Source organism: Carya illinoinensis, chromosome 7, assembly GCF_018687715.1.
Source record: "Carya illinoinensis cultivar Pawnee chromosome 7, C.illinoinensisPawnee_v1, whole genome shotgun sequence".
NCBI lineage: Eukaryota > Viridiplantae > Streptophyta > Magnoliopsida > Fagales > Juglandaceae > Carya > Carya illinoinensis.
This window is the reverse complement of record NC_056758.1, coordinates 39,387,643-39,406,971: the sequence shown is the minus strand read 5'-3', so window position 1 is coordinate 39,406,971 and position 19,329 is coordinate 39,387,643. Positions and strand designations below refer to the sequence as shown.

Below are 19,329 nucleotides of genomic sequence, written 5' to 3'. Positions count from 1 at the left end.
TTTTTTTTATAATTTATTTATGAAAGGAAATAGCTTTTGGAAACTTGTAGAGTCTTGGCCTACTTAAGTATTAATTCTAACTATCCTTTTTATTATTTAATTTTTCTTCCAAATCTTACATGCACCAGATGGATTTACTTAATTCTATGGATAATTGCTCGGTAATGGATAACCATCATATGGGATTTAGGCGTGAAAGCTGTCAATTTGTGGGGTATGAAATATCCTAAAGTTGGAGGGTGAAGATAATTATTTAGATTTCCCATTCATATTTGTATATAAAATATATGAACTGTAGTTGGCAATCATAAAGTACCTACTCGATCATGATGATTTGTAGTATATAATATATCTATGAGCGGCGATAGAGTAATACCGCTCCATTTGAACATTAGTACATTTTGATATTTTTATTTTTTAATTTTTTAAAAAAATATTTTAATATACTAAAAATTACTTCATTAATCATCTAGGAGAAAGAAAAATGTCATGTATGCACTTTCATCAATATTTCATAGATAATATTAAATACTATAAAATCTTTGCAATATTTTTTAATTAAAAGGCAGTTGGAGAGTATAATTTATTAAGAGAAATGCTATTGTATTTATGAAAAATTTACTACTTGTCAGTTTTTTATACGTTAAAGATTATAAAATTTAAAATTTAAATTTGAATAAAAAAAAACAAACTGATAAAATAAAACAGACGATGGTGGACCGATCATTCAAAACGTGCACGATTTGAGCTCTCAATAAACTCGTTTTATGTGAGCCCAATTAAAAACATTTTTAAAAATGTAGTGGACTTCATTTTTAAAAACAAATCAAATCAAGCATTCCGTAACAAAGCCAAAATTTTGTCATTTTCAATATGTAAATGGATTCTTCTAGGTTTCGCTAGGTTTAATTTTTTTTTTTATATCATTTTTTAATATTTAAAAAAAATCATAATAATATTAAATAAAATTTTCTTAATCATTAAAAAAAAAAAAAAACACTGAAAGCAGTAAGTTAGTAACTCTTGGCGGAATTCCCCAGCGGGAATCTAGTCTTTTCCTATGTAAATTTGTCTTATTACTGTTTAACTCAGATATTTTATTTTGTGGAACGAGTGATAGTATGAGCAATGTTATTCAAACTTTCCAAATTCTATCTGTTATATTTTTTTAAAATTTTAAATTTATTTTTTTAAAATTAATTAAAATTTTTTATTCATTATTTATATTTTAAATATTTAATAAAATTAAAAATTAAAAAGAATGTAATGTGTAAAAGTTATGTGAATAGTAAAAAGTTGTGTAACGTTTTTTTAATTTTATTTTTTAAAAATGTTTTGATGAAAGTAATGATAACAAGTTAATTTACACTATATACGATGGTCTCATAATTTCTATATTCTAAATATAAATATATATATATATATAAACTCATGGTTTCTCCTGCATTCATGATATATTTTATAGGGATAAATTAATGAAAACGAAAAATTAGCAAAACGAAGTAATTTTCTTTTAGAGCAAAATAATACTCAGGAGTCAGGATCAAAGTCGTCATAAATAAGGTCTTTTTCAACCCACCCCGCCGCCGCCCCCCCCCCCCCCCCGGCGGGCGGGGCGGGAGAAAAAATCTTGAGTTAACATCTTCCTAACCAAAATAATGTTTTGCGTGAGAAACACATGCACGCACGTCTTTTTCTGTGTACGAGAGAAAATGACTATTCCACGTTTCCTGTCTCCTGGTTCCAACGCGAGACCCCACTTCCCAGTCCCACACTGTTTTGCATTTCCTATTAAAACCCGTTTAGCGGTATGCTCATGATCAAACTCTTGCCTTTGCCTACAGCCACCAAGTCTGTTCAGCAGATCCCCAACCATTTCTGCTTCTACTTCTTTAGCTCTTTAACAACATTTTTCTCAAAGACAGACATGAGTTCTTCGGTCCTTGGAACCAGTTTTGTTCCATGTTTCTGTCCTCAAGATGCGCATTCTTTTCCAATCTCGCAGTGTTCAAAGACTACTGGTCGTCTGCCCCGGGAACTGAAGGTCTTTCACTCTCTCTAGTTTATCAAAATACACTTTCGTAACTGCAAAATTAATAGATGGTATTATCTGTTTCTACAATATAATAGATAAAAGTGTGTTTTGACAGTATATTCTCTTTCATTTTTCAGTTCAATAGAACGATAGTTGCTCAGGAAAATAATGCAAGTGATGACCTGGTGAACAGAGGTCAGACGACAAAGCATAACAGACTGGCCACAAAGTTCCTCAATTTCTCAGAAGAGAAGCCCTCCACTCCAATTCTTGACACCATAAACTACCCTATGCACATGAAAAATCTTTCCATTGAGGTAATAAATCATGAAATGATGCTTCTGTACTTGGTTGCTAAGATCACACATTTTCAGAGTGCTTGTGAATTGATCATTCGTATATGTATATGGTTCTCTTACTAGGCTTAAATTGATGTTTGAGCAATATTTGTTGTTTCAGGAACTTGAGGTTTTAGCCAATGAACTCCGACAAGACATTGTTTATACAGTGTCAAAGACCGGAGGCCACCTAAGTTCAAGCCTGGGGGTGGCTGAGTTGACAGTAGCACTTCATCATGTATTCAACAGTCCTGAAGATAAGATTATATGGGATGTTGGGCATCAGGTGATCCATCAATCTTTTTCAATTTACATTTTTATGCAGGCTTTATCCAATTCTTCTGGTGCCTCTTATCTTCTTCCATTTTTTTTCCTTGTAGAATTAAAAGTAGTTTATTGGATCAATTTGGGTGCGTGTTTGCAGGCCTACCCTCATAAGATTTTAACCGGCAGGAGATCTAGAATGCATACAATTAGGCAAACATGTGGGCTTGCTGGCTTCCCCAAGAGGGAAGAGAGTGTACACGATGCCTTTGGAGCAGGACACAGTTCAACAAGCATTTCGGCTGGCTTGGGTATAGAAAATTCTTGAAAACTTGTTTCTTGTGCGTATTTTAGAGCCAAAAGTTCATTGACATCAACAAATAAAAACGTTCCACATCAAATAATTTTAATGCCATTAATCTACACTTTTACCAACTGAGATGGTGTGTCATGATAAATCAAACACCAAGAGGAGAAAAAAGCCCGAATTGAATCCCATAGCCTTGGCAAGTTTCATCGGCAATCAACACAGGATGTTAGTGTTGACTTTTGTGTCTTTTTATAGTTCCACACAAGTGGAAAATAAAGATGAGCAAAATATTTAGGTTATAAATAAGAGGTTTAGTTTTTTAGTTTAAGTGTACCAATTAAAAGTTTATTTAGTAACTTTTAACTTTAGTTAAATTCATCTGTTAGCCCTTTTGTAAAAAGAAAAAGAAGTGTAAAGTTAAAATTTTACTAGTGGGATAGTTTTGTGGGTGTGGTTGGGGTGAGGAGAAAAATAGTGTGATTGTAAAAAATTTTCACATAGTAAATTTTATTCTCTGGGTTTAGTGATTTTTCTCATGTTTTGAAGTTTTTACGTAAATTTCTTATGTTATTATTATTTCTCTATTTTTTCTTGTTATTTCTGCAAATGTTAGATCTTAGGGGGGTGAATTTGGGAGGTCTAAATTCTCAACAATTGGTATCAGAGCCACTAGGTTCTTTTGTGGGATGAAGTTTTGGTGTGGTAGTATAGATACATACAGTCTAAGGAGGTTCTGTTTAGGAGATTGAAAATTTTAAGTGTGTCCATTGTGACCCTCCAATCTTTCCTAGGAACTGACTTAGTGAGATACTATTTATTTATACAGTAAATTCATCAAAGTAATGTCAGGAAATAGGGTTTCAAATCTTATCAAATTTGAGATGGAAAAATTTGATGAGAGAATCAATTTTGGCTTGTGGCAAATACAAGTCAAGGATGTCTTGATTCAATCAAGATTACACAAGGCATTGAAGGGCAGACTAACACATGAAGTTAGCACTGGTACTTGTGTGACTGGTGAAATGAGCAGATTTAAAATGAGCGATGAAGATTGGGAGGATTTGGATTTAAGAACAGCAAGTGCGATACGTCTATACCTGGCTAAAAATATTCTTATGAATGTGCATGGAATATCTACGATAAAAGAACTCTGAAAAAAACTTGAAGAGTTGTATTAGACGAATGGCATCTCAAATCGTGTGTACCTGAATGAGCAGTTTCATACACTGCAGATGAGTGAAGGTACAACTATTTCAGATCATTTAAGCATTCTCAATGGCATTGTGGCTAAGCTAGAAGTTATTAGAGTTAAAATTGATAATGAGGATCAAGCCTTGAGACTCATCTGGTCTCTTCCGCCATCCTATGAGCACATTAAACCTATTTTGATATATGAGAATGAAAAAATAATTTTTTTAGAGGTTACCGGTAAAATCTTTTCTGAAGAGAGAAGACTAAGTAGTGGAAGTAATGTTCTACTTGAGAACTTAGTAATGGTAGCAGCTGAAAATGGGAAGATGAAGAACTCCATGAAAAAGAAAGTAGTCTACTGGGAGTGTGGACAATCTGGGCACGTCAAGAAAAATTGTTCAAGAGTTAGAGCAGATTTAGCAAGTGGCTCCAAGTCAGTAAATGGAAATACTGGAAATGATGCTAATATTATGTCTTTCTCCATAGAAGATTTTGATCTTTAAAAGAGACGTGTACATCCTCATGGCATGCTGCTAATTTCCAAAGTTGCCAGGATAGAGGATGTGTTAATGTTAGTAGGTCCACAAGTTTGCATATAGGCATTGGTTTGGAATTGATGCAGGATGTGTGGTGGAAATTCATGTCGAGGGCTAATGAACTTCCAGGAGAGCCAAGCGTAGAAGTTACACCATAATTTTCAACAAGGTTGTTTTCGACATGGGCCGAAGTAAAATACTTGGAATTGATTTATTCAAAGTGTGTATGCTTTTATGGTAAAACATGATAGCGGAAGTTACGAAGATCTTCATTGCGGTGAAACTTGGCTGTGGGACCAGTCAAAGTTACAAGATGGAGATTGTTGACTTTTGTGTCTTTTTATAGTCCCACACCAGTGGGAAATAAGGATGAGCAAAATATTTAGGTTATAAATAAGAGGTTTAGTTTAAGTGCACCAGTTGAAAGTTTATCTAGTAACTTTTAATTTTAGTTAAATTCATCTATTATATTTTTTGTAAAAATAGGAAGAGGTGTAAAGTTAAAGTTTTACTAGTAGGGTAGCTTTGTGGATGTGTTTGAGGTGAGGAGAAAAATTGTGTTATTGTAAAAAATTTTCATATAGTAAATTTTCTTCTCTGAATTTGGTGATTTTTTTCCTGTTTTGAAGTTTCCACTTAAATTTCTTATGTTGTTATTATTTCTCTATTTTTTTTTTTGTTATTCCTGTAAATGGTATATTCTAAGGGAGTGAATTTGAAAGGTCTAAATTCTTAACAGTTAGATGCGCTTTAATCATTGCTGATTGATTGGAACTCTTACTAAAAACTGTGTGTGTATAATGGCTTACAGGGATGGCAGTAGCCAGAGACTTGCTGGGGAAGAACAACCACGTGATTTCCGTAATCGGCGATGGGGCCATGACAGCCGGACAGGCATACGAGGCAATGAACAATGCGGGTTACCTTGACTCAAATCTTATCATCATTTTGAACGACAATGAACAAGTTTCCTTGCCAACTGCCACTGTGGACGGCCCTGCTCCTCCCGTTGGAGCTCTGAGTAGATCCCTGACGAGGCTACAATCCAGTAGAAAGTTCCGCAAGTTGCGTGAAGTTGCGAAGGTATTACCTCGACTCTCTTTGAGCAACAAAACAGTTTCGTACTTTGATGAAAAAGGCTAAAAAACAAAAAACAAAAAAAGAAGAAGAAGGGCCCGAGCAGGCCCAGATGCCTAATATATCCAGATTATGGGATGACAGCCCGTGTTGGAGAAGAATCTGGTTCAAGCCCAACCTCCTGTCAATTGTCGTATTAACTCGAGCATTGTCAACTGCAAGATAACAATTTATGAATTACTTGAACAGAGCGTTTCAAAGCAAATTGGAGGGAAAGCGCACCAGGTTGCTTCTAAGCTTGATTCCTATATGAAAGGGATTGTGAGTGGTGCTGAGGCATGTTTGTTTGAAGAACTAGGACTATACTATATTGGTCCCGTAGATGGCCATAATGTGGAAGACCTTGTCTATATTTTGAAGAATGTCAAAGCCATGCCAGCTCCAGGACCTGTTCTCATCCATGTTATCACTGAGAAAGGAAAAGGCTATGCTCCGGCTGAAGTAGCATCAGATAAAATGCATGGTGAATGTCATTCTTAAAACTCACCCGAAAGATTTTCTTTTTAGAATTTAATGTTAACATGTGGTTCAAGGGGTTTTGGTTTTACATTCAGGTGTCGTGAAATTTGACCCCAAGTCAGGAAAACAGCTGAAGTCCAAATCGAGTACTCGTTCATACACCCAATACTTTGCAGATTCATTGATTGCAGAAGCTGAAAGAGATGATAGGATTGTAGCCATTCACGCTGCTATGGGAGGGGGTACAGGACTTAATTTATTCCAGAAGCGATTTCCGGATAGATGTTTTGATGTTGGGATAGCTGAACAACATGCCGTTACCTTTGCTGCTGGCCTAGCTGCTGAAGGGCTTAAGCCATTTTGTGCAATCTATTCTTCTTTTCTACAAAGAGGATATGATCAGGTGAATAAAGTCCTCTCTCAAATAATGCTTCATTTTGATGTACTTTTTGACATTACCAGGTTGCTTTTCTCATGTTTTTCTTCTAAAAATGATATTTTTGGAAAGTCTCGAATTGCTTAGTGGTGTGGATGGTGATGCAGGTTGCTCATGATGTAGACCTACAAAAGCTTCCTGTGAGGTTTGCGATAGACAGGGCTGGCCTTGTTGGTGCAGATGGTCCAACCCATTGTGGGGCCTTTGACACAACTTTCTTGGCTTGCTTACCTAACATGGTGGTCATGGCTCCTTCAAATGAAACTGAACTCATGCACATGGTGGCCACAGCTGCTGCTATTGACGATCGGCCTAGCTGCTTTAGGTACCCTAGAGGAAGTGGCATTGGCTCGATTCTTCCACCAAATAACAAAGGGACACCCTTAGAGGTACTTAAACTATTATTAAGTATCATGATCACAGCTATTTGTATATATATCCCATTTGCCAAATATTGGTGGAAAAACTTTCTTTTGTGCATTGTCCTAACTTAAAACTTTTGAACGTACGTAGGTTGGTAAGGGAAGGGTGCTAAAGGAGGGAACTAGGGTGGCTATTTTGGGTTATGGGACAATAGTACAAAGTTGTGTGGCGGCAGCAGAGCTGCTTCAAGTGCTTGGCATTTCTGTAACTGTGGCTGATGCAAGATTCTGCAAGCCTCTTGATGGAGATTTGATCGGACGGCTAGCTCAGGAGCATGAGGTCCTCCTCACTATTGAAGAAGGCTCTATCGGAGGATTTAGCTCTCACGTTTCACACTACATGGGACTGAATGGATTGCTTGATGGAAACCTCAAGGTTTGATATTTTATGTTTTATGTTATGTTAATGCACATCTTTATATATGTTCAACTAGATCAGTGCTAATTAAATTTTGGGTCTTTTTTGTGGGTGTAGTGGAGGGCAATGATGCTTCCTGATAGATATATCGACCACGGTTCTCAAACCGGTCAGTTGGAAGAAGCAGGGCTTAGTTCAAAGCATATCGCCACCACTGTATTGTCATTGATAGGCGAACAGAGGGAGAGCCTTCATGATCTTCTCCAGATATAGATCATGAATTCGTTCCAGAAATTAATGTCACTGCACAAAATTTTACCTTATTGGACCAACCAGCTGATCTATTAGGAATGAGTCTACTCAATTATATATAAATGTAAAATGTAGTTGGAGAGTATTCTTCAATATTCACAGATAATGTAAATTAATTAATTTAATAAGCAGATTTGAGCTTCATTTTAGAGAAAAAATATGTTTACCCTCTTTACTCTTTATGCATTTAAGTACGCATCCTGCAGCAGCTTGTTTGAACGATGAGATCATAACAAATTCATATTCTTTAACATGATATATAGAAGCACGTATTCAGATTAATTGGGCTTAATTAAATTCCTTTCCTGCTCACCCGACAAGCTGGTCAAGTACTCCGAATCTCGATCGTTTCTATCAAGTTATTAATTCACTCGGAACGAAACATTATTTTCTTCGAATAGCTTCTCATTGAAGTATAAGGCATTTGAAGTACGTAGTTGAACTCCAACGAGTCATATATTACCCTGTTAATCTGATCTGTTGGTTTCACTTAATTTGCAGCCACAAATTAAAAGTTAGCTATGGAAATATTGCTCCTTGGTAAAACCATTTTAAGTGTTAATTAAATGATATTGAATATTCAATTAAATGGCCGTATTTTTGTAATTTTTTTTTAAATAAATTGATACTGTATAATATTGTAATACATCAGATCTAATTTATATTATATTAAATTATAATTTATAAATTTTCTTTTCTAAATTTTTTTATAGCAAAAAATAAAATAAAAAAACGCCCGTAGATAAGCTTTGCAGTTGTAGACAATATAACGAGGACTTGTGCTGGCTGGACTCCAGCTGGCCAGACTTCTGATTCTCCAACAGACTGTTCCGCAAATCATGTTGGCCCAAACATTTATGCTGACTCCTTTTTTTAAAAATTTATTTTCATCAATCTTGGACGTCAATATTCTTACCTCTCTTGTACATGTCTTTAATGGGGATGCTCTGCATAATTTACCGTATTCTCCTAAGCCTTTGTTTATTTTTTGAGAAAAGATATATTAATCATATATCACAACAAAGATTGAGTACACCGAGGAATATCCTCAGGCAGTATGCTCTCCTCAACAAACTCAAGAGCATTCTTTGCTAAAGTATGAGCCATGCATTGAAATACCTAGGGACATGTCTAGTAGACCAGTGATGCACTTTCCCCATCATCTGTCTAACATCTTTGAGAATCAAACCAACTGAGCTCCATTACTTTTCATTGTTGTTGATTTCATTAACCAATCATGAAGCATCAACGTCAAGGATCACATGTTGAAGAGCTAGTTCTAGACACAAGATATAAGCTTTAAAAACAGCAAAAGCCTCACCCAATTTGGCATCTAGAAATAAGCTTTTGGAAGATCTCGGTAGCTGTCACTTTACCATCCCAGTCCCTGACAATGACCCTACTTCCTACCCTATAGTGAATTTTATCAATGGCAGCATTTCAATTAATCTTATAGGTGTTATGAGGAGGTGGGATCCAATGAAATTTTGTAGCTATAATCTCACGAACTCTCACAGTAGGCATCTTCACCAACTCTCTATACTCCTCATTGACTTTGTAAAATTTCTGCACTAGCTTGCTAGGAGGCATGAACTGACCTTAAAAAACATAAGAATTTATTCTTTTCCAAATTAGATGAACAGTCACCACTAATATCTCGAATTCCTCATTGTTCAACCTATGCCAACTCTACCCAACAGATCTATAAAAGCTGTATCCTCCACCAAACCTTTATGCAGTTTTCTTAAGCTAAGGCCCCAAACATTTTGAGCTAACTTGCAACTCCATAAAGCATGAGTTGCGGTTTCGTAGCATTAGGTAACTGCAATTTCTAGAGCTTGGATTAAAAGTCTAGTGAAATGTTGTTGCTTGAGGTCTGACCCTTTCTTCCCTCTAGAGTTCCCCCTTGTGGTAAGCATTTTTGACAGAAAACTTACCATCTACAGGGCATCTCTAAACTAGCTTATCTGGACTATTACATGGGCTTATAGGAATTCTGCGAATGATATTTGATTTAGCCTCAGAAAAAGGATTATGAATCAAGGAGTAGTTCCATTGCTTTGTATCACCATCAATCAATTCCTTCACCAAAGCAAACTCCTCCAAAAGCCTTAAAGGGGACTGGATTTTGAATGTAATTGGCTTGGAGATCCATTTGTCATGCCAACTGATTCACAATTACCAAACTTTCACATCAAACCCTCCTTAACAATTTACTGGGCTGCCATGAAGCTTTTCCTTATGAAAAAAGCATATGGCATGACAAATGGCAAAGCAGACTACTCAGCTAAATTAGTCTAATTATTGATGTTGAATTATATGATTCAAATATTTTAAGAGCATTGGCAATGACCTAGCTATTGCCAAGTCTAAAATTTAGGTAGAATTTCACATTTTGATTATAACATCAATTTTTAGTTAAATAAGTCTACACTAGACTATTCATTTAAAATGTAAAATAATAATATAATATTATATATTTTAATAATATTTGATTAATTTTTTTTATATATTTTACAAATACACTTTATATGTTAATTAATAATTTTATTAAAAAATAAAATGTGGTAATTTATTTCAATGTAATAATTTATTTTAATGTGATAAAGAAAGAGGAAGAGATTGATGAAAAGAATAAAATAATTAGATAGAGATTGAATAGTAACTTTCGGAAAGTTTTCTTAATTTATTGTAACTCAAATATTAAGTTTTAAATTTTTAGCTAGTCTAATATAAAAACCTTTTCTTATATTTAATTAAAGTTTAAACAGGTATTGACATTCGCTGTAAGATACAACATTGCATTACTATTCTGAACAAATAGATAATCAATTATTTAAATAATAAAAAAGTTTTAAATGATATATTTTTTTGAAGGTCAACATAGTAAAGTGTAGTGGATATGACAGTTATTGTCTGGAATGGCCGAAAGCATTACCTATAAATTACTCAGTAGGGTTCCACCCTTAGATTTTTTAATGCTCACGACATGACCATTACATCCCTTTTCAACAACCATCACGCGGTGTGCCGTATGAGATACTCTACTCCTTTCCGACCTTTCACCTTGCGACCGCCCTATAAAGCCCGACTCAACTACTAACTTACAAGTTGTTTTCACGAAGATGAAAGCATCTTTTGCCCGTCCATGAGCAGCAGTGTTTACTTCTCGCTTAACATGCTGAACTGACCAATCCGAAGATTCTTGTCCCGCAATAATTGACCGATTGATACTTTTAGGTGTGACTGAGATTTTTTAAGATCAGAATTTTGAATTTTAATATTATTTTTATTATAAAATTTAAAAAGATAAGAAAAAAATTAAATTATTTATTATATTTTATATAAAAATTTAAAAAAATTATAACGATGATATGAAAATTTTATATTTGAGATAAAAATTATTTCTGCCCAAACAATACCTTTAACTTAGGAGTAATAGAACTTCTTTATTTTTGTTTGTTTTATTTTTTGTTATCCTAGTTTTTAGCATCGATTTTTCACTAACAACAAGAGCTAGCTTGAGATTTCATCTACACAATGCAAGTATCTTATCCGTTCATCCTCAACCACCTCAACTTCTACCCCATTTTTTAATGCTAGTCATTGCTAATAGTAATCGACCCTGTTATGGTTTCCTTATCATTTTTAAGTTTTCTTTCTTTTCTCCTTTGCGCCCGACAGGATCAGTCTTTTGGTGTCCGTCCGTGGAGACTCATTTTGATTGACTCGAGATGGATAATTCAAGTAAAGTATATGAACATGCATTCTAGTGTTGGTCAATCGTCCTTCAGCTGATCATGCATTTAAAGCACTAATAATAGACTCAACAAAATTAAAATTTGGATAAAATTTAACTAGATTGCATAAAAAAGAGTTATAATAGACTCGACACAACTATAATATCTTTAACTTTCACTGGTCAAATCTATTTAGCCTCAGCTACTGACCAAAAAAATTCCATCTCACGTGGTATTCCCTCTCTCTAGGTGTGTGCATATGGGCAAGAGATGCTTGTGCTTGAATATATTCATTTTTACTGTTAAATTGTCAGGATAAACTATTTGTTAGTACACCACATTCGTCGGTGGCCGGATCTGTTCGTCAAATCACATCATGGCTTGTTATTTATTGTTCATCGCTGAATTAGAAGTTCTTATAGAATGCTCATTGTTCGAAAAATAACCTATTTCGTATAAGAATTTTAAGCATTTTAATTTATTGGGATACAAAAGGGTGTGAACTATGAAGTTGGCATATGTTGAAGATATACAGCCGTTAAAAAAATATATCCATTAGATAAATATAGTTGTTAAAAATATAGCCATTGAAAAAAAAAAGACTAAAAAAATATCAATTTTAAAAATATTACAGTTGGAAAAACATGGCCATTGTTAAAAAAAAAAAAAAAAAAGGCCATTAGAAAATTTTATCAACGAAATAATATGAATGTTAAAAAATTAATGTATAATTTTTTAATAACAAATAAATATTCAAATTAAAATTAGTATTAAAATAAATAAAAATGTCAAAATTAATATTTTAATAAAATAATAATATATTTGTTGAGTACTCTTTTTTTTAATATTTATTGACTAACTAAATTTATAAAAGTAAATTTTTTAGTCAAATTTTAACCAAATAATATTGATCAGTCCACTACTAGTGCTTACTTTTGAAGCAACCTCTTTTTTAGACCACGAGCTGAAAAATCATAGAATCAGAACCATGCATTAGGTAATTTGATTTTCTTATTTTATTAAAATGCAACATTTTTATCCCTCCTCCTGTATTTTTAAGTTTTTATTATTTTATTTTGCCCATAATTTGTTTATTTTTTGGAAAAGAAAAAAAAAAGACTTCATACTATTATAAATTAGTTATAAATTTGATTTTTAATTTATTACTAAATATGCTTTCTATGCAATGCGTATGCATTCACTTTCATTATAACTATAATATTTTTCTATATATATTGGCGACTTGTTAACCGTTTTTTGAGTGCCTAATAATTCATTATATATATATATATATATATATATAAATGCGCTTACTGAAATAAATAATTCGGTTCATGATTAGTAATTGAGAGTATCATACCGATCAGAAGTGAGACCAACAAGATTAATTTTTATTAAACTATAAGTTTATATTGCGAAACCTATATAGTTGTTTAAAAGATTGTAAAAATGGACATTGTATGTCTCTTTTCATTTTTCAAAACTACTTACTATAATTCGGATGTTATTACAGCAGAAGTTTTACATGTCGGGATACATGTCATGAAGAGTTGTCTATATGACGAGAGCCTCTAAGCTTACATTGGCAGTATGACAGATTCTCTCAATATAAACCAGTTACAAGTACTTTTATAATTAGTTGATCATGGCTTGGCCCATAATTTATAAGACGTAACAAAATATGGTGGTCTTGCAATTCTTCTAGTACCCAAAAAAAAATTAATAATAATAATAATCGTTCTAATTAAATATAATTTTCTAGACATTTCATTGTACGAATATGTTATCAAGAACTCATGAACCCGACCATAGAATTTCGGTAAAATGTTTCGTTTGAGTTATTTTTCATAGCTCAACAAGAAAATTATATTTATAAGAGAGGTTTTGATAGTGAGATCATAAGATGATTTTAGATAAAAGTTAAAAATTAAATAAAATATTATTATTATTTTATAAATTCTCAAGCATCATTAATTAATGTTATATATAGAATCTAATTTATGGATATATATTAAGAAAATAAGTGTTTTAATTACAAAGCAATCTCATATATATGTAAACAAATTTATAAACTAACTTGACTTGATACGGTATATTAAATTGTAACATTATTTTTATTATAAAATGATTTAGCATATCATATGAAATTATATTAATTTTTAAATTTATTTTTATAAAAAAGCTTGTGACTAACTAAATCCTCTAACCAAGACCACTACTATTGGCTGCATGCCTAGGGGGTCAGATTCAATGTGTTTATCTATATATATATATATATATATAGCTAGATAGATGGTCCCATATTTAACTTTGCAAACTTATGTAGAAGGGAAAGATATATTGGTATGGGCCATTTAGCACGCAAGTGATTTAATTAAGCATGCACGAGGATAACGCATTGGACGGCAAAATAAACTCCCTCGCTCGGATGTGATATTATATGTTTTAGGCTATTTTGAGTAGTAATATCTCATACAATCTATAAATAATAAAAAAAATATGAAAAAATGATGATAAAGTAATAATAAATAATAATAAAATGTTATTACCCAACAGAACTTTAGAAGATTGGAAAGAGAGAAGATCAAGTCAAGCAACACCAGCGACACCGAAAGATGGGTATGGTTCGTCGACATCTATCGTTTATCAGAGAAAACAAACAAATAAACAGAAAAAAGAATTATATATATGACAAGTGACGCTAAAGACAAAAGAGATAAGGAAGAAAAGATACGTGCCTTCGGGGGACCCTTTTTCATTGACTCTTCAAAGCTGGTAAAGCCTTCCTTTGTCTGCGGGTACACAAAACTAAGCCCTCGTTTGAGAGACGACTCATTTAATTTTATTATTATAATTTTTTTAAAAATTTTATATAAACTATAATAAATAATTTAATTTTTTTTAATTTTAACATAAAAATAATATTATAATATTATTTTATTCAAAATTTTAAATTTTATTTCATCTTATTTTATTTGTGTAACTAAACAAGATCTAATATTTTGAACCATCCAGTTATTTAGGATTTGAATTAAAAAAATATGGTTAGATTTAATTCGTTGATTATGTATTGTATCTATTATAACGTAAATTTATAAATTGGCGTAATTAGATACGGTACGTCAGATTATATATAAAAGTAAACTTAATATATCACATCAAATTATATTTATTTATAAGTTATTTTTGTAAGATCTTTATATAAATGTAACAGAAATTTCCCCTAAATTAAGTTGTAGAAACTTTCTCTAGCTCATTTTTAAATAAGAAAAGTGTTTATATTTTAAGAAAATTTTAGAGAGAGAAGCTCTTCCATCTCTCTAGAAATACTAAGGTCGAGTTTTTCGTCTGAGGGAGGTGGGAGCCTAGGCTTCCCCTCCCTCCATCTCTTTGTTTCCCGTTTATTTTAAGATCCATTTTCGTTTCCATCTCTCTATTTTGCTTTTATTTTTTCTATTTACAATAAAGTGTCAGTTTGGAGGTAGTATGGTGGTCGAAAGCTCTACCTCCCGGTCAAGACGCCCGAAACCATCCTCCCTTTTATATCTCGCGGTGGGTGGAGTGATGCTTGCAAGGTGGTGAAGGAGGGCCTTGACTTTGTTTTTGGCCGTGGCATGGTGCGGTCAAAGCTAACCATTCGGGGATGCATGTAATAAAAGCTGTTTCTGACTTCTGTTTGGCTGAGTTTTACTCTATTGAAAGGCCATCACAAGGCCTGGTACTGAGTCCTTATCCATATCATTTCACCCAACTGGGCGGAGAGTCATTCCTTGCTGGAAATGGAGTTTTCGAATCCGTATGGCTAGAGTTCCTGACCGTGTGGTGTTGGTCTTCTGAGGGGATAACAGAGAGGGTTCACGGTGTGGCTCGGTTAGCTTGCTGTTTTGGAGACGGATTTTAGCTTACTGTTTTGGGGTGCTCCTCCATGGGGTATATGTACTCTGTTTTATCTATGGAAAACATGGATTTTTTTTTTTTTTGAGGATGCATGTCAAGCGGCATGGAGGGGATAAAGCATCTTTGGGGTAGAATCTGGCCGTAGTTCATGGTGGATGTTCTTGGGAATGATGGTCGGAGCTTCACTGAAGCAGAGTCCGACAGTTTTTTTCGATTTCTTCTTTTTATTTCTTGTGTTAAGTCTGGTTAGTCATGTTTGTTTTGTGATTGTCTGGAAAAAGCTCTCGGTGGCTCTGTGCATGGGGTTTGAACGAAGAGGAGGAGGTTGTTCGTCTCTGGGTTTTGGTGCATGAACGAAGATGAAGATGTGCATGTGCATGTGAGAGGTGATGGCGATGAGGCTGGTTTCCTGGGCATGGGAATGGAGACAAGCACATGCAACAGATGTTGTTCTGTTAGTGGAGAGCATGTCGCAGTTAGTGGGTTAGAGTAGCAGAGTATACGGTTCAGTTAGTGGGGTTGGGTAGTAGCGGACAATGCTATTTTATTTTTTCTATTCAGTTACGGTTGTTAGTGGCTTTTATTAGGGTAATGAAAATAAATTGAAATAGACAATTCCCTTTTCTCTTTTGGAGGAGTAGGGTAGTGAGTCTCTTTCATTTTTTGGAGGATGAGGGTGGAAATTCTCCTCCTCTTTTGGAGGGTGGGAGTAATATGGGTTGTTGTCTCACAAACAAGCCGAGATGGACACCTTTGTTGTTGAACTCAAGGTTTCAAGTTTCATGTGATTATAAATCTACACATGGATTTTGATGATAACAAATGAATTCAAAGAATAAAGAAGTCTCAAGCTTAAGTTGTCTACACAATGGAGTCAAGCACATCAAGGAAACAAGCATGAGCAAGAAGGGAACAAGTTCACATTAAAATTATAGAGTAATGTTGTAAATCTCTTCAAAATTCGAAATTAGGATTAATGCTCAAAATTAATATTTTATCATAAAGCATTAAAATACATTTTCCACATGTGCATGAATATTTTTGAAAATTAAATTTGAAAATTTTGAAAGATGATTGATTGTCATCTTTTGCATGTGCATGCTTTGATTAAAGGGTTGAACTTTGAAAATATTAAAGATGATTGATTGTCATCTTTCACATGTGCATATTTTATTTGAATATTTTCAAAAGTGATTGATGCTTTTTTAGACTTATACAAAAAGTAAAAGATTAGGTTTGAATTTTTTGAAAATGAAAGTGTGCTCATTTTGTCATATGCCAAAAGTAAAAGATTAGGTTTGATTTTTTTGAAAAAGTGAATGATGTTGTCTTTGACAATTGAAAAAGAAGAACCTTTTATTTGAATTCTTTGAAAAAGTGAATGATGTTGTCTTTGACAATTGAAAAAGAAGAACCTTTTATTTGAATTTTTTGAAAAAGTGAATGATGTTGTCTTTGACATGTGAATCTTTTTAAATTTGAATATGAAGTCTCATATGCCTATAAATAGATCAATTGAGAGCTTCACATTCACAACACCAAGAGCATACAACATTCATTCAAAGCTTTCATTCTCTCTTCTCTAAGCATTGAGCCTTAATCCTTGTTCATTTTGAGAGATATAGTTTGCACTGTATTGTTCTTATTTCACTCATTGAGGAGTGTTTTCTGATAACCTACCCACTATCAGCTCTTGTATCAGAAAAATGGTGTGTATAACCCTTGTGTGTGTAGAAAGTATTCTACACGGGGAATAGTTGAATCACCACGTGTAAGGTGATTGCAAGTGTAGAGGGTGTTCTACACGGATCCTTTGTAGCGGTATTGTTCAAAGGTGTAATAGGTTTCTATCTCCACCTGAAGGAGGTTGAATAGTGAAGTTGAGAATTCTCAAGGGGTAGCTTGAGGCGAGGACGTAGGCAGTGGGGCCGAACCTCGTTAACATACTGAGTTTGCTTCTCTCTTATCCTTACTCTTTATATTTATTGTTATTTTATATTTTGTTTATATTTTATATTATATATTTGATTTATAATTGTTATTTTTTTTATACAACTCAATTCACCCCCCCTCTTGTGTTAGTCATCTGGGCAACATCTGTTTATACAGAATCTCGCATCTCAGAAGGGCTGTGTCATTAGAAAGTTTCTAAAGTTTTTTTAGACAATGTCCGACACAATGAAAATTGTGTGCGGAGAAGCTTATAACAAATGAGTAGTTGGCTTGTAATCAGGATTGGTATCTGGACTTATTGGTCACAGTTGTAACTTTTTTCATTCATGAATTGAATTGAAGTCTATTTAAAACATAATAATAATAAGAAAAGTGTTTATTAAGCACCTCCGTGACATTTATATGTTTTTCTAGAAGTCCAACCCAAAAAATGGGCTTGTCTCTTTATTAAGAAAATATATATTTCTCACATGTTTAAAAGTAGGGTGGATAGTGGCCCCCTCCCCCTTGGGGTCCGCCCCCGCATGGGAGAGCAGGCGGGTTACCCTATATTGCCCTTGTGAGGGAGGGGCCCCCGCCCTGCATGGAAGACCCCTAGCGGGGTAGGGGCCGGCTGACCCTAGCAAGGCCCTGTCCCTCGTTCTGCACTCCTTATTACACCCAAAGAATAACGCGGTAGTTGTAGCACAGTGTTGGAGTATCGATTCCACAGGGAGACAAATTAAAAGAATAGCAAAAGAAACAAAGAAACTAAAGAAAACTATTAAATAAGTACTGGAGAACAAAGATAAATTTTAAATGTAAATTAAAGTGAAGCAAAGTGATTAACGGAAAAAGTACTCAAATTTGACGAACAGTAGAGCGTCGAAAATCCCTTGCACAAATCCGATATTTTAATTATTCTTAATTCATTGATTAACTTAATTAGAAACTCAATTTATGAAATTCCCCATCGGAAGGTATAGATTTATAAACCAAAATTAAATCAAATTTAACCATTTGAAAAATCATTTACCACTTTTAAAATACGTAAATTACTACCCTTATTGAGAAAATCCAATAGTGACAATATATTCAGGGAGCGATATTGCAGAAAAAAACTAAATCAATATAGATAAATAATTGATCCAAACATAATCAAAGAACTAATCCATTCAATAGAAAAAACATGACTGAATCCATAAACATAATAAATTATATGATTATTCGGAGAATAAAACATCAATGATAAATTGAGAATGATAAAACAAAAGAATTTTAGTACTTGAAGATCAAATACATAAATTAAAAATACCATCTAATATGCAAGTTTATCCCTAACCCTACTTAAAAATTTAGTTACCCATAAATATACTGGATAATAAAAATTTCCAGAAAAAACTGAAACGAACGGTGGCCATGGAAGTGATTTTCTCCTCTCTTCAGATCTACTTCTTGTGTCTCCTCTCTCCTCCTATTTCATGCTAATGATATGCTTATATAGGGTAAGAAATAAACCCTAATGTAATTTCCGCATAAAAAAATCGTCTAAATTTTAGAACTTATCTTGGTAGCCACGTACGACCTTCAGGAGTTTGAATTTGGAAATCTTTATTAGATATAAAGTTATAGCCCTTTAAGATAGCTTTCTAATGCATCAATAATCGCATCAATCAGATATGTGAGTAAAAAGATACAGTCAAAAGAATAAAGTATATCCAGACTGTCTCCTAGCGAATTTCAGATTTGGACTTCTTGTGGTTTCATTTTGTGATTTTTTTTCTTTTTCTTTTCTTCCAAATTGCTCTCAAACCCCATGAATATCCTCCTTTAAATTTGACTGGGCTTAACTTGCTCTTTTATAAACTCTAAAATTAAATATTAAAAAACTGCTTAGGAGTATCCCAACGTAAATAGAAATTCAATTTAAGAATACACATTAATTCCTATGATTTCTATTCA

The 19,329-nt window shown here is 33.5% G+C and overlaps 1 protein-coding gene across 1 annotated transcript; it reads left to right on the top strand.

Annotated features, from left to right (window-relative positions):
• The first annotated feature begins 1,795 nt into the window (after positions 1–1,795).
• On the top strand, positions 1,796–7,968 carry LOC122315011 (probable 1-deoxy-D-xylulose-5-phosphate synthase 2, chloroplastic). The gene is made up of 10 exons (XM_043130686.1): positions 1,796–2,044; positions 2,173–2,352; positions 2,495–2,659; positions 2,798–2,948; positions 5,486–5,757; positions 6,001–6,274; positions 6,366–6,673; positions 6,814–7,095; positions 7,220–7,504; positions 7,604–7,968. Exons 1-10 carry the CDS (start codon positions 1,811–1,813, stop codon positions 7,757–7,759), a joined length of 2,307 nt encoding a protein of 768 aa, XP_042986620.1. The 5' UTR covers positions 1,796–1,810; the 3' UTR covers positions 7,760–7,968.
• Positions 7,969–19,329: the final 11,361 nt, after the last annotated feature.

Excerpts from the sequence above, each read along its gene's own strand:
- LOC122315011 (XM_043130686.1), top strand. The coding sequence starts at position 1,811 with ATGCTCATGATCAAACTCTTGCCTTTGCCTACAGCCACCAAGTCTGTT. Across the intron at positions 5,758-6,000 it reads AGTTGCGTGAAGTTGCGAAG|AGCGTTTCAAAGCAAATTGG; the intron begins GTATTACCTCGA and ends TTACTTGAACAG. Across the intron at positions 6,674-6,813 it reads TACAAAGAGGATATGATCAG|GTTGCTCATGATGTAGACCT; the intron begins GTGAATAAAGTC and ends ATGGTGATGCAG.